This window comes from Aspergillus campestris, assembly GCF_002847485.1.
Source record: "Aspergillus campestris IBT 28561 chromosome Unknown P168scaffold_2, whole genome shotgun sequence".
Taxonomy (NCBI): Eukaryota; Fungi; Ascomycota; class Eurotiomycetes; order Eurotiales; family Aspergillaceae; genus Aspergillus; species Aspergillus campestris.
This window is the reverse complement of record NW_020194337.1, coordinates 1,435,709-1,462,380: the sequence shown is the minus strand read 5'-3', so window position 1 is coordinate 1,462,380 and position 26,672 is coordinate 1,435,709. Positions and strand designations below refer to the sequence as shown.

At 49.7% G+C, this 26,672-nt stretch overlaps 5 protein-coding genes across 5 annotated transcripts; 3 read left to right on the top strand and 2 right to left on the bottom strand.

Annotated features, from left to right (window-relative positions):
- Positions 1 to 1,248: 1,248 nt before the first annotated feature.
- P168DRAFT_295254 (aldo/keto reductase) lies at positions 1,249 to 2,572 on the top strand (the record flags this gene model as incomplete). Its single annotated transcript, XM_024838025.1, has 4 exons — positions 1,249 to 1,443; positions 1,513 to 1,557; positions 1,619 to 1,826; positions 1,893 to 2,572. 4 exons carry the CDS (start codon positions 1,249 to 1,251, stop codon positions 2,570 to 2,572), a joined length of 1,128 nt encoding a protein of 375 aa, XP_024695988.1.
- A 1,806-nt stretch (positions 2,573 to 4,378) lies between these two features.
- On the top strand, positions 4,379 to 5,785 carry P168DRAFT_279367 (FAD-dependent oxidoreductase; the record flags this gene model as incomplete). The annotated part of the gene is made up of 1 exon (XM_024835771.1): positions 4,379 to 5,785. One exon carries the CDS (start codon positions 4,379 to 4,381, stop codon positions 5,783 to 5,785), a length of 1,407 nt encoding a protein of 468 aa, XP_024695987.1.
- A 1,236-nt stretch (positions 5,786 to 7,021) lies between these two features.
- On the bottom strand, positions 7,022 to 11,307 carry P168DRAFT_264386 (P-loop containing nucleoside triphosphate hydrolase protein; the record flags this gene model as incomplete). The annotated part of the gene is made up of 2 exons (XM_024834856.1): positions 7,022 to 8,404; positions 8,458 to 11,307. 2 exons carry the CDS (start codon positions 11,305 to 11,307, stop codon positions 7,022 to 7,024), a joined length of 4,233 nt encoding a protein of 1,410 aa, XP_024695986.1.
- Positions 11,308 to 19,989: 8,682 nt separating this feature from the next.
- Positions 19,990 to 21,036, bottom strand: P168DRAFT_95319 (uncharacterized protein). The gene has a single exon (XM_024842236.1). It carries the CDS (start codon positions 20,844 to 20,846, stop codon positions 20,322 to 20,324), a length of 525 nt encoding a protein of 174 aa, XP_024695985.1. The 5' UTR covers positions 20,847 to 21,036; the 3' UTR covers positions 19,990 to 20,321.
- Positions 21,037 to 24,577: 3,541 nt separating this feature from the next.
- P168DRAFT_324809 (uncharacterized protein) lies at positions 24,578 to 26,055 on the top strand (the record flags this gene model as incomplete). Its single annotated transcript, XM_024840901.1, has 3 exons — positions 24,578 to 24,732; positions 24,795 to 24,902; positions 24,961 to 26,055. 3 exons carry the CDS (start codon positions 24,578 to 24,580, stop codon positions 25,655 to 25,657), a joined length of 960 nt encoding a protein of 319 aa, XP_024695984.1. The 3' UTR covers positions 25,658 to 26,055.
- Positions 26,056 to 26,672: the final 617 nt, after the last annotated feature.

Genomic DNA, 26,672 nt, shown 5'->3' with positions numbered 1-26,672 from the left:
ATCAGATCCCGTGTACGACTGCAAAACCAAAGCCCAGGAAACCTGAAATAGGTCCAGGGGCGTGACTCCCAAGGGAACCGTGACACTGGAAAGGTCCGGTATAGGTTCCGTGTTGAAGCCAGCCTTCTGCGGCGTGGGAGTTCGGCTTGGGAACAGACCCGTCCATTGTTCATCTTCTCGATCAGTAGGTTTGGCTTCCATGGTCAACGTGTTGTAAAGGAAAGACGGACGAGGCTTCCCAGGATGAAAATGGTCCTAGTTTTCCAAACGATGACGAGACCCGTCACAGACACCATTGCTCGTTTGGTAGTTATACATCCAGCATTGACCCTCATCCTTCGCAATTAAAATCGGTCTGACGTGTCCCGGGCTCTCTCTACCCCCATGTCCACTCCTATCCGAAGCAACCGGTGTTGAGTGCATGAGTCGTTGAGAGTCCAGCGGCTGGGAGAGGCGATTCTGAATTCTAGCCAATAGCTGTAGGCTCCATGGGGACATTTTAATTCCCTTCGGACCCGTCATCCAAGGGTATATCTGCCATGCAGTAGTACAATGGACGCTTTCAGTCAGCCACAGTCCCCACCTGACGTTGATGCCGTACCACCATGCATGATGCATGCAGGCACTAGATAACTTTAAGACGCCAAGGTAAATATGGGCACTTTGCGACAGAAGGCGGTGAAGAGTTGCGTTTACGCATAGCTGACTAATCCAATCCTCTATACTTTCCTTTCGTCCAATAACATCCTTTATTGATATATACTACATGCGGCCTCAATGGACGAACGATATCCTCATCTATATCTGCCTGATCAATCTTAATTGTGACAGAGTCTGATTCATGTCAAGGAGAAAGCTTCACAAGAACAAAAACTTCTACAGCTCTTTGCTCGCTCCTAGACCGTTGGACCCACGTCATATATCATGGTCAGGACCTAGCGTCTCTCAAGAGCCACAAGCTGAGAACCATCCTTCAGGGCTTGCATCCATTGGCCTGGACCATTGACCGACTTTTCTTGTACCTGGCAGCAGAAATTGTTCTTTTTTTTTATGGGATGGTGATCGGCATGGTGCAGGCAAGGTGACTGGTCTAACTTCCGCTTCCCCAGTGGCAGAGACTGGGATTTGGTAGGCTACCGTTCTGGGATAAAACGTCTCTAGTGATACTTTAGACCTTTTTCTTTCGTGACAAAGATACCCTGAATCCTACCCTATATTTTCTTTTTTTTTTTTTTTTTTTTTTCCATAATGGCAGCTCGACAAACGGCTTTTAAGGCAAAGAAGCTGAGCGGCATTCCGGACAGCCTTCAGGCGTCTCTTAGCAGGTCCCGCGCCGCCTATCACCAAGTGGGCACCAGTGGACTGAGGATCTCCAATCCTGTCTTTGGGGGTGCGCATATTGGTAGCTCCAGGTGGTTCCCCTGGGTGATGAATGAAGAACAGGTGACAATCTTTCCGTCGAAAAGTGTATCCGGTATCTGTTCCTCACATAATGCCGTGTTCCGCATTTAGGCCATTCCCCTTCTGAAGGCGGCGTATGATCGAGGAATAAATACAGTCAGTCAAGCCTCATCATCAAATATTCCTTGACGAGAAATTTAGCTGACTTGGACTCAAGTGGGATACCGCCAATATCTATTCAAATGGCGAGTCCGAGCGCATCATGGGTCGCGCTCTTCGACACTACAATATACCGCGGCGGAAGGTGGTGTTGATGACCAAGTGCTACCGGGTGGTTTGCGACGAAGAGAACTATGACCCTGGCAGTGGGGTGAATTTTCATAACGATTTGGGCAATCAGAGCAAGGACTATGTCAACTCTTGCGGTACGAACCCAGCACTGCTCTCCCCCTCCCTGGTAGTTCGTACTGTCTAATATGGATACCGCCTAGGATTATCCCGATCCGCCATCTTCAACGCCGTGGAGGCGTCCCTGGAGCGATTGGGATCAACATACATTGACGTTCTTCAAATCCACCGGTTCGATGAAGAAGTGTCCCCGGAAGAGACCATGCATGCCCTACACGATCTAGTTCGAGTGGGCAAAGTGCGATATCTCGGCGCCAGTTCGATGTGGGCCTATCAACTCGCCATCCTCCAGCACACAGCCGAAAAATATAACCTGACGAAGATTATCTCCATGCAGCATCACTACAACTTGCTATACCGGGAGGAGGAGAGGGAGATGATTCCCTACTGTCGTCAATCCGGCGTCGGCTCGCTAGCGTGGTCTCCCCTAGCATCGGGTCAGCTTGCGCGAGCCCCCGAAAAAAACGGCACGACCCTTCGCTCTCAGGCTCACAAAACCGGAGCCTTCTATCTCAATGCAGAAGGGGAAAACTCAGACTTGATCCTTTCGAGGGTGTGGGAGATTTCCCAGGCTCGGGGATGGCCCCCTAGCCATGTGGCTCTGGCGTGGTTAGCTCGCCGCGGGTCGATTCCCCTGATTGGTTTCGGCTCCGTTGAACGGATTGACGAAGCCTTGGATGCACGGGATAAGTGCCTTACGCTTGAGGAGGAGGCTTATCTGGAAGAAGTCTACCGGCCACGGGCGATTGAGGGACATTGCTGAACAGAACAAGAACACCCGTTGGTGGATGTGATTTTATGTTAGAGTGGGCTACGGAGGTGTTCAAAAACTACACATGCTCAATATAATGGTTCTAGTCGTAATTACGGGATATACTATGTAATGATTGTATCAGATGTTGTCTCACGACATCCTTCCTCAGACCAATATGTGGAGGACAATGATGATCTTCTTCTAGAATAACTTGGTAATAGGGGGGTTCCAAGTACTGGATTGGGCATGATGTCACTGGGTCCTGGCAATATGAACCATAGTCTTTTATCCTGCCTTCAAAGTTTTTCCCTTCCATCTATATAATCTTTTGGTTCGTCGTTTAGGCTACCAAGCCATCCCCCTGAGACATCTTACTTAGAATGTCATTTACACCAAGAACAAAGCTAAATTATCCCGTACAAGAATGACTTGAGTATAGTGTAGACCCCTAAGATACACACTATCAAGTCACCACGTCCTATAATCTATCCAGAATCTCTCCTACCCTGCCACATTCGAGCCAGCCACCGTGAAGGCCGCGCAATCCAACCCCCTACCAAATTGAGTATATGCCAGATTGAAGGAAGTAGAGATAATGACGGCGGGGCATTGATTCAATTGATAATTTATCCGGAGCCAATGGGTGTGATGTATCTATGAACTTCAAGCATATTGAGCCTGTATACGGAGTAGGGCTCAGTCCATCCATGCAAGCCCCCCCCAAAGCTCATTCCCTGCTCTTCGCTCTCCTGCGTCGTCGGCGGTGGCGCTCCTAGATCAGGTTAAAAAGGACTATTTTTAGCTATGAGACAAGTGACCGCTTTTTCCAGTTGGGCTTGGCTTCTGAGTGGCGCTAGGGGGTGTGAGAAACGGTTAAATCTCCATCATGACATGTATCTGCCCTATACTCCGAAGTATCATCGGAATTAATCACCGGTAGCTTCATCCATTGAGTGGCCTCGTATAGATGTTAACTCGTTACATCCGAACATCCAAAACGGCGCATAAAGAGTCAGACCCCTCATGTCCACTCTAGACGACGATCAGCGTCGCAGGATCTAGAGCTATCGGGTTATACGTCTTTTCAGCAGTAGCGCCTCTTATCGCCCCACCCGGGTAGCTTTTCTCTTCTAGAGGCCAGAAAGCAATTAATCAATCGATTTGACACGTCCGTAACGGAAGATGGCCCTCCCTTTCCCCTTTGGGCTTTTTCAATTCTTGTCTGCGAACGGGCTGACCGCCGCTTTCTGGGCGGCTAGCTATCCTATGCTATTGCTATCATAGACTACCCACCCAGCCTCAGCCCGACTACGTGCATTGATCGGGTCTAATCTGGGCAGATACCGAATAAGCCCTTCTATGCAATGATGGAGCTATTCATGCATGTTACACAATAATCATCCATGGCTGAGATCAGCACTTTATCTGGTGTGGCGCGATTCTGTATTGTTCTTGGCGGTCCTTTCTTTCCTAGTGTCATGGCGCTATCTGGAATATGACATGTGAGAACAAGGCAAGAGCAAGCAGTGAATTGCTGTCCATGCAGCCATGAGACAGATCTGTCGGACCCAGGGCGCAAAGAAGCGGTCAATTATGCGATGTACAGAAATGCAGGTTCGTCGTATGCCAGCGTTGAGCAACGCGTTGCTACATGGTAGACGTCAAAGTCTCCGGTAGAAGGAGAGAGGAGGCAACCGATAAATAGATGCAAAGGCTTCAAGGTAATAATTCTAACGCTTCTCCAATTTCCAATTTTGAACCACCTACGTACCATATCACAGCCAATCTGCCACTACAGTTGACTTCCACGCAAAGATGACAAGGTCGGATCTCTCAGCTTCGAAGGGGGTGAATGCCGCGGGCGATGGGATTATCACGCTTGAGGCCACGGGTGACAACCACCCAGCGGTGGATATTTCAGTTCATCAAGATCCTCTTGTCAAACCCAAGCCCAGTTCCAAGCACATCATCATCATCGGCGGGGGCGTCAACGGGCTCATGACAGCATGGGTCCTTCTTGACAAGGGATACCGGGTTACGATATTGGCCAAAGAATGGGCCTGGACGCAAGACTGGCAAAACTCACGCATCACGTCCCAGATCGCAGGAGCTCTCTGGGAATACCCACAGGGGGGGTGCGGTCTGAAAGAGATTGACGTAACCGAGCCTGGATGGTCGACCAAATATCACTATCGAGAGTGGACTCTCCAGGCCTACGAGTTCTACCACAAGATGAACACCATGCAGCAGGGCCGGATGGCCAAGGAGTTCGGGGTCGGCATGGTCAAGATCAACCTCTTCTTCTACCACGACCTGAACAAGGAGAACGAGTTTAACGCGGAGGACTATGAGAAGTTCCACATGATCCGAGAGGACGCGAGTGCGAACAAAATCCTTGGCTTTGAAAAGTACGGACCGGAGCGCGTTCAACAAATAGTCGAGAGTCTAGGATCCGACGACGCGTGGAAGCGAGACCTGCGCCACGGATACGGCTACGACGCTCCAAACGTCGACTCAGACCGCGCAATGGTGTTCCTAATGTCAATCGTCGCCAGCAAGGGCGCCCAGCTAGAGACGCGCGAGCTAAAGGGAAAACCCCTATCCGAGTTTGCAAAGGATTTCAAAGACAACATGGGCGCCGACGCAATCATCAACGCCACGGGTCTAGGGGCGGGTGAGCTCGTCGGCGACCCCGACGTTTTCCCCGTACGCGGGGCACTCATCCGCATCGACAACAACAAACGAGAGCGTTTTGAGCCCCTGCACGAGGCGTGTATTGTCCCCGCGCAGATGGACGCCGACGGGCTCCTCCGCAAGGGCATCTGGCTGTTCCCGCGCGTGGACGGCACTCTCATTGTGGGCGCCCTGGCGCAGCCCGCAAACGACGTGCTGAACCTGACACAGAATTCTCCGGAGATTGGGCTCATGTGGAAACGGGCTCGTTCGTTTCTCCCTGCTATCGGCGATGCGCGCACGGTTCCTCATTATCCGCTGGCGCAGGGGTTGAGGCCCTTCACTAAGCGGAATGTCAAGGTCCGGGCCGATCTTGATATCGACCAGCTTCCGGTGGTCCACAATTATGGGCATGGGGGCTCGGGATGGGCGCTGGCCCCTGGAACGGCGAGGACTACCGTCCATCTTCTGGAGCTGATGCTCAATGAAGGGTACACTGGGAGGGACGCGAACCGCCAATACTATGGCTGTAATCCTGGCGAAAAATGAGTCATATGCAATTTGCTGTGAGCAAAAGTAGAGGCTAAATAAGGAGACAAGATCAGAGTCGTTAGAGTCAGTTTAAAATAGAATATAAGCCTTGTCCATCCGAGGTTTAGGGGTAAATCCATTAGATGAAGGCGATTTTTACCGTAGCCCGGGCAAGAATATAACACTCTATGGTATCATCCAACTACTGATATCAGTATATCAGGCTTGCTCTTTATAATGGTATTAATAAAAACAAGTCCAATTATATCTTATAGGATAAGCCTACTTTTTACATCTTGCAGAATTGTTTGAATCATTTCAGATTCTTGCAGGTTTTGGAGGATTTCGACTCTAACCCTAACCCTGTTCACCCCGGCCCAATCCAGAGCTCAAAACAAGGAGCCATAACCTGGATGGATTGTGCGTGAGTTTGTCTTAGTATCTAACTCGAGGCTCCATTATTTCAACATAGCATAAATCAATTAAATCACTTCACTGCGCGCACAGACGTTTAATGGTGGTTTTCTTAATATAGGTGTCGCTCGATATTTGAGATGGGCGTGTTGTTTGTCTTCCTACAAGTATCAGACCATTGGGGATATTGTAGGTTTAAGGTATGTGGTAAAGACCAGTCATACCCAAGACCTTTTGCGGTCCGTATGCATTACTCAGGTAAATGAATCTGAAAGTGACTCTTTTTGTTCCATCCAGCCCTAGGGAGCTGGTAGGGAGCGCAGAACTGAAGGGATTTGTTACCCAGGACACAAAGATCAGACGATCAAAAATTGCTTCAGAGTATTACAGCGTTGCATCTTGCGTGCTTTTAGATACTACCTACTGTTGTCTTAATTGTCTCCGCAGTATGCGAGAGATGATTCACCTGGTGAATATTTCAGCAGTATAAGCAGGGACTACTTTCAGACGCGTTTTTTTGGCTCCCCCTGTCATCACGAACTTTGATATTTTTATAGGGTTGCATCGTGTTGTCCACGAAAATCCCAGACGCACCCTACGTACTTCCTTGATTGTCTTACTGCTGCGATGGAATGTCTCCTCGATTAGTCCCGATTTTGAATTATTAGGGGCTTCGAAACATTCGAACAAGGGTACATGAGATACAGTAAGTAAAAATATAGGAGATATAAATATATAACCAAAACCCCTTCTAGGATATCCCGAATGATAAGACAATGAAATCAAATAGAATCGCCAAAACTCGCAGCAACCCCCCCCCCCCCCTTCTCCACGACCTCCTCAGTCACAACAGAGAATATCCTCACGAGTAATACCACTCCGGTCACACATCGCTCGGAAGATCCCATCCGGTCGATCCCACAGCACAACCGGCGCATCCATCTCCGCGATCCGACCCTGATCCATAACGCAGATGCGGTCGTAGTGCATGATCGTGCGCAAGCGATGCGCAATACATAGTAAGGTCCTCCCCGCAAAGCCCTGCGCCATCGTCCGCTGGATCTTCCGATCTGTCTCGAAGTCCACAGAGGAGGTAGCCTCGTCACAGACGATAATGCGCGTGTCGCGCACAAGCGCTCGTGCAAGAGCCATCAGTTGCCGCTGGCCGAGGGAGAAGTTCAGGCCCTCTTCCTCGACGGGGGACTCCAGCATGAGTCTGTTTGCTGTCGGGGGTGTTCTTCCGTTGCTGCTTGTACCGGAGGCGCAGGTGGTGGCAGTGGTGGCCCCGCTGGCTGAGCTGTTGGGGGGCTTTTCGTCTTCGGGGTCTTCGCCGTGGCCGGTTAGGTATGCCTTGCGGAGAGCGGACCATAATTCTAGGTCGTTGTGCTCGTTGAATGGGTCCAGGTTGGATCGAACGGTCCCCTTGAATAAGGCCGGGTCTTGCGGGATAATGGTCAAGCGAGATCGGAGGGCCTGAAGGCCGATGGTTGAGATGTTGATATCGTCGATTTTGATAGTGCCTTCGGACAGCTCGGTAAGACGGAAGAGTGCAGACATGATACTCGATTTACCTGCCCCTGTGCGGCCGATAATACCAATTCGCTCGCCTCCTTGGATGTTCATGCTGAGGCCCTTTAGAACAAGCGGTAGGCCAGCCCTATACCGCATCTGCGCGTTGTTGAACTCGATATGACCATGCTCGGGCCAGCTGGCGGACGCCTCGACCTGTTGATGCAGCGGCGCCTCTTCATCCAACTCAGTGCCATAATAGTGAACTCGTTCTGTGGCGTTCATGTTGTTCTCGATCTCAGCCAGCTGGCGCACTGTGAATTGCAGCATCTGCGCGATGGCCAGGATATAAGACAGAACCAGCCCAGAGGTACTGGGGGTGACATTGAACCGCGAGGTGACTACCAGAATACCGACCACGAAGATCAGCGCAGTAGAAACAGCATCAAGTCGCACGCTGAGCCACCGCTGGTTCGAAAAGGTGAGAAAGTAGGCTCCGTTCATCACATCTATGGAATCTTGAATTGTGCGTTGGAAGCCCTTCTCCACGCCATATGCTCGGATGCAGACAGCGCCTGTGATGGCCTCGCCAAATTTGGCGTACACCGTCGACCGCAAGACTGACTCGTGGCGCTTCATCTCGCGGGCGGACGCTCGGTAGTAGTTCGCGGCTAGCACGATTATGATCACCAGCGGGACCAGTGCGATGATGAACTAGATCTCGTTAGTCCGTGTCTCGTTGCATACTTGAAGGGGTCACAGCATACGTAGTAGAAGAACGAAACGGTCAAAACCATGACGGCTATAATCATTGTGATCGTCAGAGCAAACAGTCGCATCGCATCCGAAAGCTCGTTGTCCATCACCTGGATGTCCTTCGAGAAGCGGTTGGTGATTCGTCCGAGTGGCGTAGTATCAAAGAAACTCATGGGAGCACGAAGCACACGGGACATGGCGCGCTGAAGCATGGCCTTGCTAGCGTTCGTGTTACAAGTGGTCATGTATGTGGAAAAGACGAACACCAGGAGGGTAACACCTCCACCCAGTCCAGCATAGACTCCAATATACTGACCGGTTGACAAAGTCGGGTACTTGTTTGCAGTCCAGTAGGAAAGCCATAGACTGGTCCAGATACTGGCAACGTTTGAAAGACCGAGCAGGATGAGCATCACAAGAGCGCTGGAATAGCCGCCAGATGCTAGGATGTAAGCCTTCCAGATACCCCAACCGACCGAGGATGAGCCCTTTTCCTCTTCTTGCATCAAAGCGGCAGCTGGTTTTGAGGGTGCACTCGTCTTGGTACTTGGCTGTGTGTCCTCCGACTCTTCAATTGCTTCGTCAGTCGCTTCGTCCCCTTCCTCGTGCGCAGTCTCTTGTCCAGATGTAGACATCAACCGCCTGAAGAGCTCGCTGTTCTGCATCAGATTGTCAAAAGTGTCGATAGCACTGATACGCCCCTCGTCCATGATTATAATCCGATCACAACGGTTGAGCACGTGAAGCTGGTGCGTCGCCAAAACTCGGCACCGATCCTTGAGCAAGCCACAAATGGCCTTGTCCATGATATGGCGTCCGACGTGTGCATCGACTGCTGATAGCGGGTCATCCATAAGTACAAGATCCGCGTCGAAGTAGATTGCCCGGGAGATATTTAACCGCTGCTTCTGTCCACCAGACACGTTGATACCGCGTTCCCCAATCTCAGTCTGGTCCCCATCAGGAAGCATCTCGAGGTCCGGGGTCAGGGCACATGCATCGACCACCTGTTCATACCAGGACTCGTTATACTCCTTACCAAATAGGATGTTATTCCGCACGGATGTGTTTTGGATCCACGCGTACTGTGGACAGAATGCGCGCGTGGTGCTCAGTCGTACAGTGCCGTCAGTGACACGCATCTCGCCTGCCAAAGCTGAAAGCAGAGAGCTTTTGCCACAGCCCACTGTTCCAATGACGGCCAGCAGCTCATTTCGACCGACTGTGAAAGTCATATCTTGGAGCTTGAACGGCTCTGTGGGGGCGTTTACGATCGTGTCATCGTCGTCGGGGGTTGACTGCTCTGTCTTCGCGTCCGTCGGGAGGCGCTCCCAGGTGAATGAAGCATGATCCATCTCGATGGCGCTCTCCATTGCTTCATCCCGCCCGATATCTTCTCTCTGCTCTTCTGCCAGCAAAAAATCCTGGATTCGATTAAGAGCAGTCCACGCATCAGTCACTTGACCCATGACGATGGGTAGGAGATTCAACGGCATCCGCATGGAGTTGAAGAGGGCCAGTGATGAGAAGACCAGCGCGGGATCCAAGTCATGGTTTGTCAGTGCATAGGTGATAAAAGCCAGCATTGAGCCAAAAATGGGGATAGACATAGAGACACACAAGATGGCATTTCGAATGGCCAGCAATGCCTGGACGGATCGAATCTCCCGGCCGCGTATCTCTTCCAGACGGTCCAGGAAGCTGCTTTCCCATCCAAAATATTTCACAAACCGTACCGCATGCAGAATTTCCTGAGTGAGTGACACTCGCTGGTCGGTTATATTATTGATCTTCTTTCGTCTCTGGATAAGGGATCGCACGGCGAAACTCAGCAGCGACATCCCAACGATCAAAAAGGCGTACCCTGACAGACAACTGTAACCGATGTTTACCAAGAGCAGAACCAACGTCACCAAAATCGTGATTGGCGCCGTCCAAACAACGTGAAACATCCCCATGGCCAGGTTGATGCGGTCCACGTCGATGCTCATGAGCGCCGTGATACGGCCATTATTCCATCCGTGGCCGTCCCCAGCAACTCCACCGGTAGCAGTCGACGCAGTATTAGGCCTCTGCCTCCCCTTCCCTGTCTCATCTGAGCTCCGGCAAGCCCCCTTCGCAGCCTCCAATGCCTCGACTTCTTCAGGTGTCGCCTGGCCCCCGGCTTTCGCCCGCCCAGACAGCTTCAGCGCCTTCTGAAATATCCGAGAGACAAGAACCGCGCGAATCTGTCCCCCAACCATTTGACCCCGATACAGAAATTGGTTGTTGCACAAGCTCTGCAGAGCCTGCATGCAGGTGATGCCCACGACGAGGCCGATCCCATCACCCACACGGGGCGGCGACGGCCCGAAGCCTGCCCGCGCACTATACGCCTCCGTCGCGAACGCGATCAAAAACCTCGTCAGATACGGCGTGAAGACCAGCAGCAGCGCGCTGACCAGCTGACACATACCTCCCAGCACGAACTCGGCTCGGAACGTGTCGTACAACGCCCACGCGAGCGGCCGGGCCATCCCGCTGTGGGTGCGCTTGTCCAGCGACGCCTCCAGTCGACCAGACAGGACGTCGACGGCGCGGTCGGGATTGACGGTCCATATATCCTCCAGCTGGAGGGGTCGTGAATAACCGACTTTCATCAAGGGAGACATCCAGTGGAAGAAGGCGATGCTGAGGAAGGAGGCGCCGTGTTCGCGCGACACGGATCGCGCTGTTGGCACTGGAGGCGACGCCTGTGATCGCCATGGGTTGAGTCTCTGGTGCCATCTGTTCTTCTGCACGGGCTCGGTGCTCACTTCTGGAGATTTGGCTTCATTGCCAGATGGTGAGCTTGAGCTTGAGCTTGAAGGACGGGTCTGCATGTCTCCGTCGTTTGTCACCCCTATTTGGTGTAGTGGTATTGATGTGGACATGCTGGTGAATGAGAAGGTCGGCCTCCACCAAACAATATAAAAATAGCAGTGGTAAATCAAGAATACATTTATTAGCAAAATAAAACCATATAGATTGTGGGGGGGGGAAGGTGAATGGTTCTGAAAATGGAAAACGATCATGTTATACAAGGACTGGGTAGGGGCAAGCATGAGCCTCAGGGGTACCACGATATCGGATGCGATATGAGACGCTGCGATGCGTAATAGCCCATATACTCCTTGCTATGGACTGACCCCTTAAATCGAGATGACCAGTCAGACGTGTACCTGATGCAGATCTCCTGCAAGATTGTAGCCTTTGGTGCATTGCAGGAAGATCTATGATCCAAGTATCCGGAAACGAAACTAGGCAAGCTTCCATGATATCAGTGCTGACGCCACACAGCATTGAATGAGTGAGTTTGAATTTTTGTGGATAGTGAAAGACTAAGAGTGAGACACAGTAGATATGTGCTATTGATGAACCTATCGGCACTCGATTGTTGTGTTCAAGATGAGCAGTCAGATGCAAGGGATCAGCAACAAGCTTGAAAGCTCGGTATCCGAGATTCCAGCCAGCCCTGAGCCAGCCCTGTTTAAAAATAGACTCTGGACTGATTAGCTTAGAAATGTATAGAATTGGAATTTGAAGGAATGAATAGGATTGGAGTTTCCATATGAATTGCCGTCGCCTGTGAAAGTGAGAGCGAAATGGTCTTCTGCGCTGCAAACACCTGGAGCAGGAGAACGATTTATATATCTTGTAGAAATTTACAATAGGGGATAGAAGCGTGTTCTAAACAATCAACCATGATAATATTGGGAGTTATGAAAAAGCTTGATGATGGTTGCAGATGATGAAATACAAGATATTCAAGAGTGGGAAGAGGACTTTGACTGATTGCAGTGACTGCCTTTCTTTCACATATATGATCCTGTCGCTTCTTATACTCTCCTGTGCCCCTAGAACAAGCAGCTTAGGTGTTGGACATTGAAGCAAGTTCCAGAAGAAGCATGAGGGTCCTGCCTGTCCTTTGTCCCATCATTCCCACATTAACCGATCTAGATACTTGGCTGCCTCAGCAATCGGATATGCTTTTCCTTGCATTGTGATGTAGATCGTATATGGTTTGCCTCGCAGGCACCTAATTAGTAGTCTCTAAGGGTAAGTTGACATGGGTATTGATCATTCGCATCTTGACTATACGGGGGTTCCAGAACATCACGATCCACTACGATGGCTTCATCAAGATGCTAGTCAATGCCTAAGTACCAGTAGATCATATATTGGCCCTTTTTTCCAGACCCAGGGGTCAGATGTATTCTATCACTTGCCAACGGTACAGTGACAACTGCCTCTACCTCTTCCTCGAAGTCAGTCATGCTGTCATTCTATCCTGGATTTTATCAACTCCTGCCATCCTACCTTTTCGGTAGCATTTTCTGTTGAGATATCAGTCATATCAAGCCCCACCAAATACTGATCCCATATTGTGGTGCAGTGGCTGTCAAGTTCCCAACGATGAGAATGACTTCTTTGATTTCCTCGCGGAGTATGCTGACCATTGCTCCATTCCTAGATGATGGCACCTGACATCAAAAGTTGCCAGTACGTTGGACAAGCTTTGAGTCAAGGGAAATATACTATTCGCTATAGGAAGATGCGGCCATGCGGAACTGTACAGGAAAGGCTAGATTCACCACACACCTGAGGTCCAAATATCAACACATGATGTTTCTGTCTTGTCACCACGCCTGCATGAAATGTCAGTTCTTATACAGTAATCCAATCCGACCGGTTTGTCCATTCAGTGTCAGGTTGTGGAATAGAAGACGAGCTGCATCGTCGATTATCACCTGCTAAATCTGACTCTGTCTTAGATGGCTTGACAAGCCGAACTTTTACCTGAGAAATTCAACCAGCTACGTCCATCATGCCGAAAGGTTCTCGAGAATTCTTCAAAGACTTTTCCGAGACATGTTGTTGAAGGAAAAGTAAATTTTGATTGCACAATACTAGGACAAGTTTCAAGGAGCATTTTACAATGTGGTCGGCATCGGCATATCTCTCCATGGCGAATGGTCAAGGAGTGGCAATGGTCGCGTTGACTTCTATATTCCAGAAAAGCAGTGGGTTATCGAGTGGCTCCGGGATCATGGTCGCTTTGGTTAACCACTGGTTGTGTCTGTATGATCATCTCGAATAGGCCAATATCGTGGACGTCAAAGCGCCAAATGGTGGTATATTTGTCAACCTGGTAAGGCGGAGTCTTATGCCATCTCAACAAGCGGTAGAGAAGCCGTCTGGATCGCGTACTCGTTGGAAAGCATCGGCTTCGAGAACGTGAGACAGATGATCATCTGCACCGATTCTGAACCAGCGTTGGATCTCACGAACAACCATCAGTTCCACAGCCATGCAACTATATTGACATAACGGCTCACTTGATCCGCGAAGCTATACGCAATGGAAGGCTTCATTTGGTACATATCTCAGGGGGGAGATCACGTCGCAGACGAATCTATCTAGAGAGGTACGATAGTAGAGGTTAGTCGAAAAGGATAAAACATATCTCCCAACTTCACTCAGGAGGGAAGTACTTTCCCTGGTTGCAGGAGAAGAGGAATGTCGCTTGGTTTATTATCTGTTGCAAAGAATTGCCACTCGGGTACAAAATATATCAAGGCACTTTTGAGCTTCTTAGAGATTACTAGATGCAGCGCGAGCATTATCAACAGTGCCCCATCTTTACCAACGGTTCTACTTTGTACGAATGATCTATGGTCCTTCCATAGCCACCCACAGTTACTTCATAGTCTATGGTGACGGTGCATCAATTGGCATATTCTACAATCAGAGCGTATTCACTACTACACCCTCTGTATACTACCAGCGATACTCCACCTACCAATCCATCCCCCAGCCAGCCACCTAGCTCCGACTCATCCAATCCAGGCGACCCACTCGGGATTCACACTCAAGGAAGATGCCCACTCCTCCCAGAATCCTGAATCAACAGGACACGCCCGACAAGTCTACCTAGACGACTGCGTCCCCCCTGCCAATTACGAGACAAACTTGCCACCCCCTAAAGGCGTCTTTAGTCTGCTTCTACGCATCAAGAATGCCATATCTCGCCCGGCAAGGGGACAAGGGATTCAGATCCACCGGCCCGGTTCAAATCCCCCAACTCCTGGTCATGCGTCGCAAATCGGAGCTAACCATAGCTCGATTCTTTCAATTCCATCGTCCAATCGACCAACACAAGCCAATCACAGCACTTACCTCCGTGACAGGAACAACTAATCAAGTCAGTAAAGGATTGAAGCACAGGTCTGGAGCAGGATGTGCAGATCGTGAGTGATCAGAGCCTGCAGCAGGAATACAGACCAGAGCTAGTAGTCGTAAGTACATCAAAGCCAACGCGGCGATACTGGCCGTTGCAATCCTGGTGGTCCGGTTCCCATCCTCCCGCCTCTCTCCGAATCCCAACGGATGAATTAGCACGCGGTGGAGGAGGATGGATCAGGAGGTGGGGGAGAAAAGAGTGAACTGCTCGGAGACGTTGATGAAGAACGCCTCATGTCTGTGCGTATGTCGGAGACGAATTGTCTCCAGATGCCGAGCTTTTGGTCACTATTATATTGCTACTACGCCTCTACTGCTACCATTACTCTACAGATACTACTGCGACTACACTATTACTACGACTACACTATTACTACTACTGCAACCCCAGCTATCGATCGACATTCTGGAGGTACTCATGCAGGTATGTCGCTGTGTGTTAAACTCCGATCAAGGTCCAGGCTCTAGTAGGATGAATTTGATAGAACTAGCATGGTCAGTGGATACTCGTAGTCACACGTGGACTGAGTATAGGTCCCCTTTTTTTTCATTTTATTATAATATATATATTTTCCCACTATATCTTAGTTGCATATATTTAATCATGACATATTGTATTATTATGTTATTGGTCAGGATGTAATATTATAATTTTACTCCTTAAGCGCCCAAAAGCTCCGCCACACCGGGTGAGGGGTCATCCTGGTATGATGCCCTGCATGCGAATTGCGGGCCTGACAACGCCAGACTAACCTGACATAATCGCGAGAAAGACAGAGAGTACAGGGATTAATGTTTAGGAGAGCTGGTCAGTATGGATGACGGCTGGAGTAAGACATGTATTCTCAGTCAGTATGTACTATTTTCTTATCCTCGGGTCCTACAGTATGACCTTCTCCAGACAGTCTGTATGACCCACCAACTTAACTCTCAAGAAACACCGCAGCAGTAAACAGTAAAGCAAAGCAAGGATAACGGCAGCACCCAAATCGGACCCGTGCAGCAGCCAGACAAGAAAAGTCACCCTCTACCACCCTCCCCATTGGCCGATCCCCAGAGTGCAAAGCCAGTAGTCCAGTTCAGTGCATAGCAATTCGTATTATGATCCTCGAATTGCCAACCCACAACAGACAGACGCATGAACGGGTACTGAGCTTCCCTCACCTACCGGGTAGTGGTCTGAGAGCTGGACTACACTGCACTACTACACCACGCTACAATCTGCTACTGCTACTGCTGCGGTTGCTGGGACACACACCGGCCCGCGCCATCCTAGATGGTACGGTTCTTCCCTGGTCAAGCGGCAAGGATCGTCTCTTCAGAGCCACGTGTATATTAATATTAATCTTATTATCGTTACTTTTTTGTTCGTGCTTTTGCGAAGATGAAACAAGACAGTCGGCGGGTTTGCTTGCCCCTGATTTTTGGGGGCGCAGGGGATCGATGTTTCATTTCGAAGACGCTAGGCAGGGGTTTTTATACTACACTACTATGATACTATACTATAGTATACTATTATTACTACCTACTAACTGGGTAGATGTTAGTATGCAGTAGTAGTGGTTATAGTGGTAGTGATATTGATAGTGGTAGAGAGACATGGGAAGAACGCCCGGCGAAGGGTTCCATCTGCACATCGGACCGCCAATTGCACCCTCACTTGGGAAAAAAGACAGCCAGGATGTCTACTATCCTCCGACCGCTTCCCATCATGCAGGTTGTGTTCACCGTCCGGTCCAATCGTCCAGTCGCGTGCCCTAAACCAAAGACCCTCCCCATCCTGCAGGACGACCGGCAAGTCTGCGCCCGTCCAAACTAGGGCCAGCTCTGCATGAATCAATTTTTCCCCTTGTGATAGGCTCCACTAGGCGAGCTGCTGGCGGGATTAATGAACGAACTACTATCGACTGTAGTGCGGCTTAATTGGTCACAGTATAGGAGAAAAAGGAAGAGGAGCAAGACGATGATCGTGGAGATCGACTTCCTGATCCGCAATCGGGATGTAATCTTCGTCCTTGACGCTTCTGGAGTATCGTATCGGTCTGCAGGATGAAGTAGATACTGTAGTATCTTGGACTACTGCTACCATTACAACTATTATCACGAATGAATGAATGGTTTCTTCAATCACCTCAGCCACAGTTGGATGTGACTATACTAGGTTTGTGGCCTGCATGTATGTAACATCAATATGGCCTGTTTGTCTGTGTCATGCCATATGTGCTGTTTAATGTCTGTATTATATACATCATGTAAGACATAGAGGGACAGGGTAGGCAGGTTGCAGTTGATATCGATTCAGAATTGATATGGGTGTGGTGTTGAACAGTGGAGTGAACAAGAGGAATAGTACTCCGTACTTTTTACCCCACATCCGATCGAATGATGTGGCTTTACGCCTGGAATGTATCTCTGCAAAGGGATTCACGAACAGTGTGACTGGGAATAGAATCCTGCATTTCCTAGGTACCATAGACTACTCCGAACGGAGTAAATGGAGGTATATTCAGGTCAAATGTTCACTGAACATTAAAATTAAGAGGATAATACTACGAATAATACTCCGACGGAGGTATACCTAGGATGATAATGAGAGAAAATAAAAAAGCAGAATCATGCCGAGCGTCCAGCTCGTGGAGTTCCTACCAGTCCAGTGGACTGAGTCTACCGTCAACATCGTCGGGCGCTAGGCGATCATAGCGATTGCTGGAAAGTAAACTTCACCTCTCATTCGCAGGGCGTCTCCCTTGCTAGTTCGGTCCTAGTCAGGGGGGAAATGGCCGACGAAAACAACCGACCTGCAATCATGAATATAGGGTCGAAATCAGCCCCTGAATTGCACTGGAGAGGCACATGTTAATCGCGACTGGGTGCAGTCGGGTGGAAGAGGCGAACCGTCGTTCAGGGTGGATATGACAGACAAGCTAAGCTGGGTGCTGGGAGCTACAGCAGGCCTGAACGGAAGACTTGGCCAGTCACACTGGAGGAACCTGTCGACTCCGGGATGGGGCACCCGGTTGTGCTGGAGAAAGAGAGGGCCCCAGAATAGGTTCCGGAGTCTAGCTAAGACCGCGCAGTTGGTGCTCTTAGGGATTTTAGTCGGACTCCACCGCGCTGTCGGCCAATCCCGCCAGGCCAACCAGTCGACGAGATTGGTTAGACTAGTGCCATGTCAAGCTGCTCGGGACGGCCTGATCTGAAGATGGGCACTGCTTATCAACTTAAGCGGGCCAGTCCACATGCAGTTGATGCGGGAGACGGCAAACCTTCCCGTCGCGATCGGTGCTTTACGACATTCTTAGGCAGCGTAAACGTGCAGGTAGACACGAGGACATCCTCTCGCCCGCGAATTATGGACGCCCCGGTTCACATTGAAGAAGGGCAAATTAATTACTGTCAGAGAATTGCTGCCAGGAAATTCTCCCTCCGCGTCGATCACACCCTGAATCGAGAAAAATGGGTCTTGGGCGGAAAGTTGTCCGCAGGCGGTTAACATCGCTATCTAGACGGTAGACAGTACTAGCCCCGGCCACAGCTTCCGAGTAGACGAACAGCAAGGGGAAAAAATAGAGGCCCAACCTGGTGGAATAGCGATTTCATAATGACAACATTGACAGTGACGATCGAATTCTGGACCTACACCGATCGGGTGTTCTGTGCGGTGTGCAGAGAGCCTAGACGTGCACTACGGCGGTACAGCCTCCTGCAGCTTGCAGGGTGACGGGCTAGCTGCCCGCGACCAAGCAAGGCAGATTTGGCCATGTCCCGTCGCCTCTCATAGGCTCTACCGCCTCCAGGGGTGCTGGAAGAACGTGCATGATCCACGGAGGCGCAGCCCGAAACAAGCCGACGATCTGTTGCTGCTGATTTCCATGTTGTGTTTCAGGTTTGCAGAGATACGGTTCCTTATTTTAAACCGTCCGCGGCCGGGGGGTGTGATTACTTGGGATGACTTCATCCATAATCCTTGGTCAGCAAAAAGCCCTCCAGGGCGAATACACGCTTGTCTTGATGATGTTGGTGGTGGCAACTTCTGCTTTTTCCCATTATTCTTTTCATTTCTGAAAATGGAGGCTTGGCACTACTGATCAGCATAATCAATACCCTTTCGTAGACCCGACTTCATATCACGTTATCATCTGTCAGTTCAAAGCCCGAATCCATAGACCGAATCAGATGGTAAACGCTTCGATGCGGTTGTCCTGGCATTCACTCGAGACTAATCTCAATAGCACACAAACCCTACATCCTTTCCCTCGTGGGTTCGCCTAATACACATTGGTGATAGACTGTGACTGGGGAAGAGTGTGAGTAGACGGCAGATAGTTAGCGGGCTGGTGCCGTTCATTTCCGGGGTGACCCAATATACGAGAACAATAGGTTTTTGGGGGGGATAATCTAGAGTGAAACCAGGGATTTGATGAAGATGGGAGAATTGGGAATGGGTGAAGGTTTCAGAGGAAGTGGAAAAAGGGGAGACAGACCAAGTGACGGGGGTGGATCGTGCCATATCGGGCTAGTGCGGTTAACTACCCCAGCACATGACCCAGGGCCATACAATCACCTTGAGTGAACGGAGTCCAATTCAATTGACAGGTTGACCACTCTCTCCACCGAAGGATTCGCTACCATGCTGATTTTCATCATCGGCACCACCATCAGCCGTCATGTTAATCACAGTGGGCTCGTCTGGGCCACTGGCACGGGAAATACAGACCATTGGCGATTTGTCGATCCATTTCTCCCTGAGACGAGATTCTCCAGGCCTGAAGACCCGGGCTAACAACAGCGTATAGTTCTGGACAATACGGCTGTCCATGCGGTGTATGTACTATCTATCCATCGGACCCGTCACCTCCGTCTCCCGGGAGACTCAAGCGTTCCATATAACTGCTAAAGATGGAAAGGTCCGTGGCAGACAAACGCCAGATGCCAAGATACAACTAGTATACCGCCGATATGGGTAGCTGTCGTTCGACCCATCGTTTGAATCGGGAAATGCGTGCTAGCTTTTGCTGAAACAGAACAAGGGTATCTCTACCGCTTGTCAACTATATGGTATGATACCTGGGTGATCCCAAACGGCCTCGTGCTAACCGGGGTACTCCCGCAGACGTCATCACCACCACTATTATCATTATATCCTAGTGCTCCTCAGTCAATAATATCCCAGGTTATTGTGGTGGTGTCCATTCATGGGGTGCTTTTGTGAAGGGATCGTCTCCTTGGTTGCCTAGACGGTTTTTGTCAATGGAAGGATCGCAACCTGGTAAAGTCGGGTGTGATGTCGACATCGACAAAGATGATACTAGTGATTATGATGATTGTGGCGGCGATGGACTGACTTGAATCGGCCTGACACTTCAACAGCTCGCGACGGGAGAAGCCGACAATTGCCCAATCGATATCAAGTGCAATCTCCCTTCCAAGGTCTTGACTTGAACTATTGACTTAGTACACAGTATAGAGTACATCCACACCTGACGGGTTATCTTTACGGTGTTGGTTGTCTCTGACGTCGCTAGCTCTCGTCAGCTTGACCCCATTATACGTGCCAGCACCGCCCTCCAGATCCCTGGGCCGCCCCGCTCTAGACGCACTAAAGCAAACGGTGCTACACCATGGATGATGGTTCCCACTGAGCAGAGAGCAGCACCCAACCATCTGCAAAGTGTCGCTGTCTCTCCACTCCCGGCGAAGTCTCTCCAGGATCTAACCCTCTGAAAAAAACCATTGATCTCAAGCGTAGAAGGTCTACAGAATGATCGTGGAAGCCAACCGCCGATGCGCTCGACAGAATTCGACAGAATGCATATACGTTGTAGATTATTTGTTTAGGGACTTGATGAGGATGGCATCCATTGTGATCATCATTGTTATCGTCAGAGGAGAAACGCTGACCGTCTGGCCGCAGAAGTACTTTCTTCCTGCCCCCCCGGTGGTCCCCTGTCCCCTGTCCTTTCGCCAACGTCTGCCCCTTCCAGCACAGCCCAGGTCCAAACAGATGGACACGGAACATGGTATGGATCGACTTTGGGGGGAGCCGTGGCGTTGGAGATGCACCAGTCGTGGAGAGGGAGCCATCGATTCCCCAGACCACACTAGACAGGCCTCTAGTTCCATCCGTCGCGAAGGTCATTTCTCAATCTGTGAGCAGCATCGATCGACTGGACACTAAAAGCATCAGTCGGTGAGAGACCGGTCGTCTACTTTTTCGCATCCTCTTTCGGGACGAGCTCTAAGACACAATTTCCCCTCAATCTATCTTTCTCTCTGTCAGCTCTCTGTCAGCGTGTCCATTTCGCTTCCCCCCCTCTCGCAGGCACGCCATTGACACATGTGATGTGGGTTGGCGGTGGGGAAGAAAGCGGTGGTCCAAGACCCGAAGGGGGTTGACAAGTGCCCCACAGGGCTGGACGCTGCATCAATCACGTTGCGGTGCCCCGTTCGAGGGTACTAACGGGACGGGTGGACTCAGGAGTCAGTCCCTAGCAGAAGATTAATTGTCACCCCGGCCACATGACTACAGGGGGATTGCGATCGATGGGCAGGATCCTGATCAACAGCGTTTATGGCATTAGTAGTAGATTCAGGGGAATCTACGTACCTTTTTGGAGTATACGCAAACATCTGACCTATAAGATGATGTCGTCATTTAATACACAGCAATCGCTAAACAATGATCCGGAGAGAAAACAAGGCATGAAAAAATAAACTAATCAGTCAAATAAATTAGGGATAATGGAGAAACAAAGAAAGGAAATGTGGAAAACAACGGTCAAGCTCTGACCAGTTGACCCGAAGAGGTTAGCCCCGACCCCCTTGGCAGGGCAGACCTGTAGAGAGTAGAGACAGCAGGTAAGGCAGGTAAGGCAGTCTCCTTGTCTCGCTCACGGGCAACCATACCCCTGCGTGTCATACTACGAGACAGTTGAATGGCTTATCAATCGATTCGGATTCCAATCCAATCCGCGCATTGCAATATGATTGCCTGTTCGTCACCTTGCATAACCCCCCTTCTCCTATCTCTCCCCGTACTTTCTCTTACATCACTCATAATACTTACTATATTAATAACACCTCATCAAACACATGTCTCCTAGGAATCCACCACAGTCCATCCTCAGTCTAAAACCAAGCCACTCAGTCCGTCAGTCAACCGAACCGACCCAGGAATTGGGGATGATGCCCCGTGCTGCTAACCGTCAAGGCCACTAGCACACCTCCCCAAACTAGCCCCAATCGAAGGCTAGTGCTTTCCACCTCGGGACCTACGAACCGTGCTTGTCCCAACGGAGCGCACAAGTCTCCAACCGGACCGCGGACAGTATTCCGAAGCGGGATTGGGGGGTGGAGGGGGTGGTCCATTGCTGGGGGAGACTCCCACTGGTCAATCAACCCTGCTGGGCTCCAGATTACTGCAGCGGTTTCCACTTTTGACTATCGGTGCCTGTGGTGGTAAACGATGATTTCTGCAATCAGTTGATTGATCAATTAATTTAAATCAATAATCAAGTCCATGATAGGTAGATAAATGGAGACACGGTGATTAGGAGTAATTTGAAAGCGCCAATCAACAACTGATGATATCTGACTAGGAAGGCCGGTAGTAGGCATCGTTCCTAGCTAAGGTAAGGTCGTGAGTGACTGGTAACTAGCTCGTGGTTCTTAGTACTCCGTCCATCGACTAACTAAACCATGTACCTAACCCAACCTAAGTATCTCGCTAGTCAAGGGGAAGAGGCTGGAGGGAGGCTTTGCTCTGCAGATGGGAATAAATAAATTTGGGGTAAAAAGGAACCATGACAAATTGCTAAATTAACCATCGGTATTCTCGTCTGGGATGGTTTGAAGTCTGATTTGGTCTATATTTATCTGGGTTTGAGGGTGTCAAGCAGGTTAATTAATGTCTATTTTTACATACGACGTGATCCCTGTTGCTTCGTCTCATTCTTTTGAGTATCTATTATGTGCGATGTACTTTCGACTTGTTGGTGTTCTCGTAGAATACTACCTACCTAGGAAGACACCAGATCCAGATAGGGCTTCGAACCCACCTGCCCCTCCCGAACCCTATCTCGGTCCGAAGTCAAACCCCGTGGATACTAGATACTGTACATAGTTAGTGAGAAGACACCTATTTCTCCTGTCAATAATGAATATCAGGTCGGAGCATATCACTCGAAGAGAGCAACGAAAAGAAAAAAAAAAAAAGGACTAGCGTCTCCACAGGTCGGAATCAACTCCAGTGTCCTCTCTCCGCTGGGCAAGGCTTGACGCTGGGGAGCCTGAGGAACTTCTCCGACTTTCAGGTCAGTTGCGAAAAACCCTGCCAATCAGAGGGCGAGAAAAACCAACAATTGGGTGGATCTAATTCTATCAAATCATTTTTCTTTTCTACACGATATCTTACGATGTGATTTGTGATTATTATTTTATATTTGTATTATGTGATTATATTATTAGCGTGAGGATATGATTATTGAATTCCCCTCCTGGTTCTGGAGTGGAGTGAGTGTATCTCCGTATACTCTATACTCCCATACGGTACGAGCCGACCTCCAATGTAAATGATCCTTAACCGAAGGACGCATGTCAGCAATTCGATACAGTCGATAATCTGACGTTTGTCAGAACATTCTAATCATCCCGAGATATAGAGGGCTTGAAAAAAATAAATAATTTGGTTGGTCGGATTACTCGATCCAGTATGGACGCAAGACAAGGCATACACGACAAAGCGCCGAGCGGGTTCGACAGCGGAGGGTCCACCGTTGGAGCAGTAAAGTTTGTCATTCTTCTTATTCGACTATTATCATCATGCTCTAATCATGCTCTCCGTGATGATACTGGATCAGATTATAGTATATTATAGTACGGGAACGGGCTGCTATCCTGATCAAGACCGTAGTCCAGAATCCTGTCGAAATGGGTCCACGTTTTCTTCATCTCAAGTCGACAGGAAGACCTATCTCGTGGACTTCACTGCATGATGATCCCCTTTAAATCCTTCTCCTTGGTTGGGGCGTTCTCATTGCCTCCCCATTCCATGAATCAACCGTTGCATGAATCTGTAGTTCTGGGACAGTTTCGAATCTACCCATCCACACTCCCCAGACTCGAGACGAGAACTCATGGCGGTGCGCCTCAGCCGCAGTACAAACCACGAGCTCGTGGTTATTTTTACGCATTCCTGCATGTGCTGGTAAAATTAGAAGAACTCGATTGGAATGGGGGGGACAGAAAGAATGGACGGCGGGGAAAACAATGGCTTTGGGGCAGCCTAAGGAACCAACTAACCAACATAGCCATGATTGATTTGCTTGGATGATCATCCTGCAGATTAGTCGCTAGTTGGATTTGATTCATTTGGATGGGTTTATAATTGTGATTTATTATTTTCTTATTTTTTGATTTTATTATTTTATCTATTTATTTATATATCGTTTTTTTAATATAGATTTAATTTCGTTTCCATTGGTGTATATTGTAGTCGATCCGACGCCCATCTCGACTCGCGCTCGTTCTATATCAATTCGCTCTGCTCGCATCATCGTCTTCCCCTTCAAGCCCTTTACTGCCTCCATTCCGGCCCGTTCTCCCTGTACCGTTTCTTATCCGTCTGACTTGCAGCGAGGCTTTTTTCATCCTTCTTCTCTTCCTTATTCTTTTTTTTTTTTAAATATCCTCATCCCCACTTACGATCATCCCCTTTTCCAACATCAAGTCAAGTCTAGTATATGTTGAGCGGATCGTCTGCACACAATAATCACTATATATCCTTCAACTCTCCCAGCTCCATCCAGACATCAGATTCATAATCATCCTTCTGATTCCTTCTTCCTTTCCCTCCTTCCCTCTACCAACACAATGCCTCGCACCAGCACATATGCCAAGGAGGTCCCTCTCCCCGTCACCTACACCCCCACCACCCATCGCATCAGCAAGGCAAAGAAGGGCAAACGGGTCCATGCGTGTCAATATCCCGGATGTGCCAAGGTCTTTACCCGAGCCGAACACAGGAGGTACGAACCACTCGCAGTCCTTGCGCCACCACTGGGCTTCGTGTAACTAACCCACGCAACAGACGGCATGAGTTGAACCACAACCCCGAAGCCTTGTTCGGCTGCACGCAGGATGGCTGCAACAAAGCCTTTCACCGTCCGGACCTGCTCGCGCGTCACATGGAAAGACAGTGAGTCCACCCACCCAAAACCCTTACACATCCATCCCCCAACTAACCAGAAGCCCAGTGACCTGGAAACGCAACTGGACACCGCAAGCTGGGAACAGCCCACCCATGCGCCAGTAGTCGACGTCCCCTTCGTGCCCACCAAGGAAACCAACACCCAAGTGGAGACCGCCTCGCGGTACCTCGCCGTCACGAACTCCATGTCCATCGGGTCCCTCGTCGGGCCCGCCATCCACCCCGACCTCCAAACCGACTACAGCATGATGTGGCCCAGCCAGGAGCACCATCTGCACGCCGACCCCCACCCCCCGATGTACCCCAGCCATCACGTCCACGAGTCCGTCGAGGAGCACCGCTTCTACGCCACCCCGGAGAGCTGCCCGTCGCCGTCCTCCGACGGAACCTCCCTGTCGATCCCGTCGCATCCGCGCTCCTCGCTCTCCGCTACCCCCGTCGCCGTCATCGACCACTACCCGGACACCAGCAGCGCCAACGGCACCATCATCGAGTCTACCCTGTCCTCCTCGCCTATCCCCATGCACGCTACTCACATCCCTCACCACCATCATCAACCCCGCTGGGACGCCGAGCCTGCGCTGCCTCCCGTCCCGCTCAACGTCCACGACGCGATCATGCACCACCCCGTCGCCATGCCTTGCTCTTACCCTTCGCCTTCGTGGCCCTCCACCCACCACCTCAGCTACGACGACACGCCGCACTACTCGCATGAGATGCCGTGGAGATCGTGGACGATGTAATCCTTTCTTCTCAATACGTCTGAATCTGGGATGTTCAATCTATCTACATCCCACCAACATATACGAAAAGGCTAGTCTCCGGGATCAGGATCGACCAGTCGATCCTCTTTTTCCTTTTCTTTTTTCCTTTTTTCTTTTCCTTTCTCATGTTTGTTTATGTCTGATTCATGTCCTGTTCCTTTTGTATTTTGATGAAATTTTCCTTTGTCATCGCCAGGCGCATAAGTGGTGTTTGGATTGGAGTGGTTGGTTGTTTGTTGTTGGTTGTCTGGTTGGTCGGGTTTAACGAACTAACTACTCTCCTTTGTTGTCATGAGATCTGACACTTTATATACCCATGCTATGTTATTCTTTTTATCTTTTCTGTTTGTATATGTGTGGTTCTTGTATGTATATGCCTTTTTATGTATGTATTTATGTTATGTTTATACCTATTGTACAGTGTACATGTTTTGCTTGTGTTATTGGGTAGGTTGTTGATGTGCTGTATATGGTAGATACTGTATAGACACCCATACTAGCGAGATCATAGCTAGTTTACAGTGATGATGGAGTATAAAGACCAGATCTTCAATATCCAGCGATGTTGGATATAATATCCACAGTGTAGAATAGTCCATTAGGATAGTACAGTCTTCCCTGACAGCCAGAGACAGATCACCCTGCGACTGGTTATACTGGAGACGGCAACTGATGGCTACCAAGTACATAGACCACAGTAGATTGAGCATCGAAATTTGTAACTAGAACTAGGTATGGTGTTTTCTTATCACTTAGATGGCATTCCACTGGGCGTGGACCAGGCACAAACCAGACGCAGAGATAAGGTCAGGAGAATGTGCATGCAATGCTTGAGACAGTCGTTGGCGTTTTCTCAGAGCTTACTGGTTTACTCTAGTGTGTAGTTAATATCTAGGAATGGAATATATGAGCGTGTCCTTTTTTATCTTGAAGTTTACTGGTTTATCTGCTGCTCTGGTTGAGCTATACTTTTGGAAACTATATATACATACCC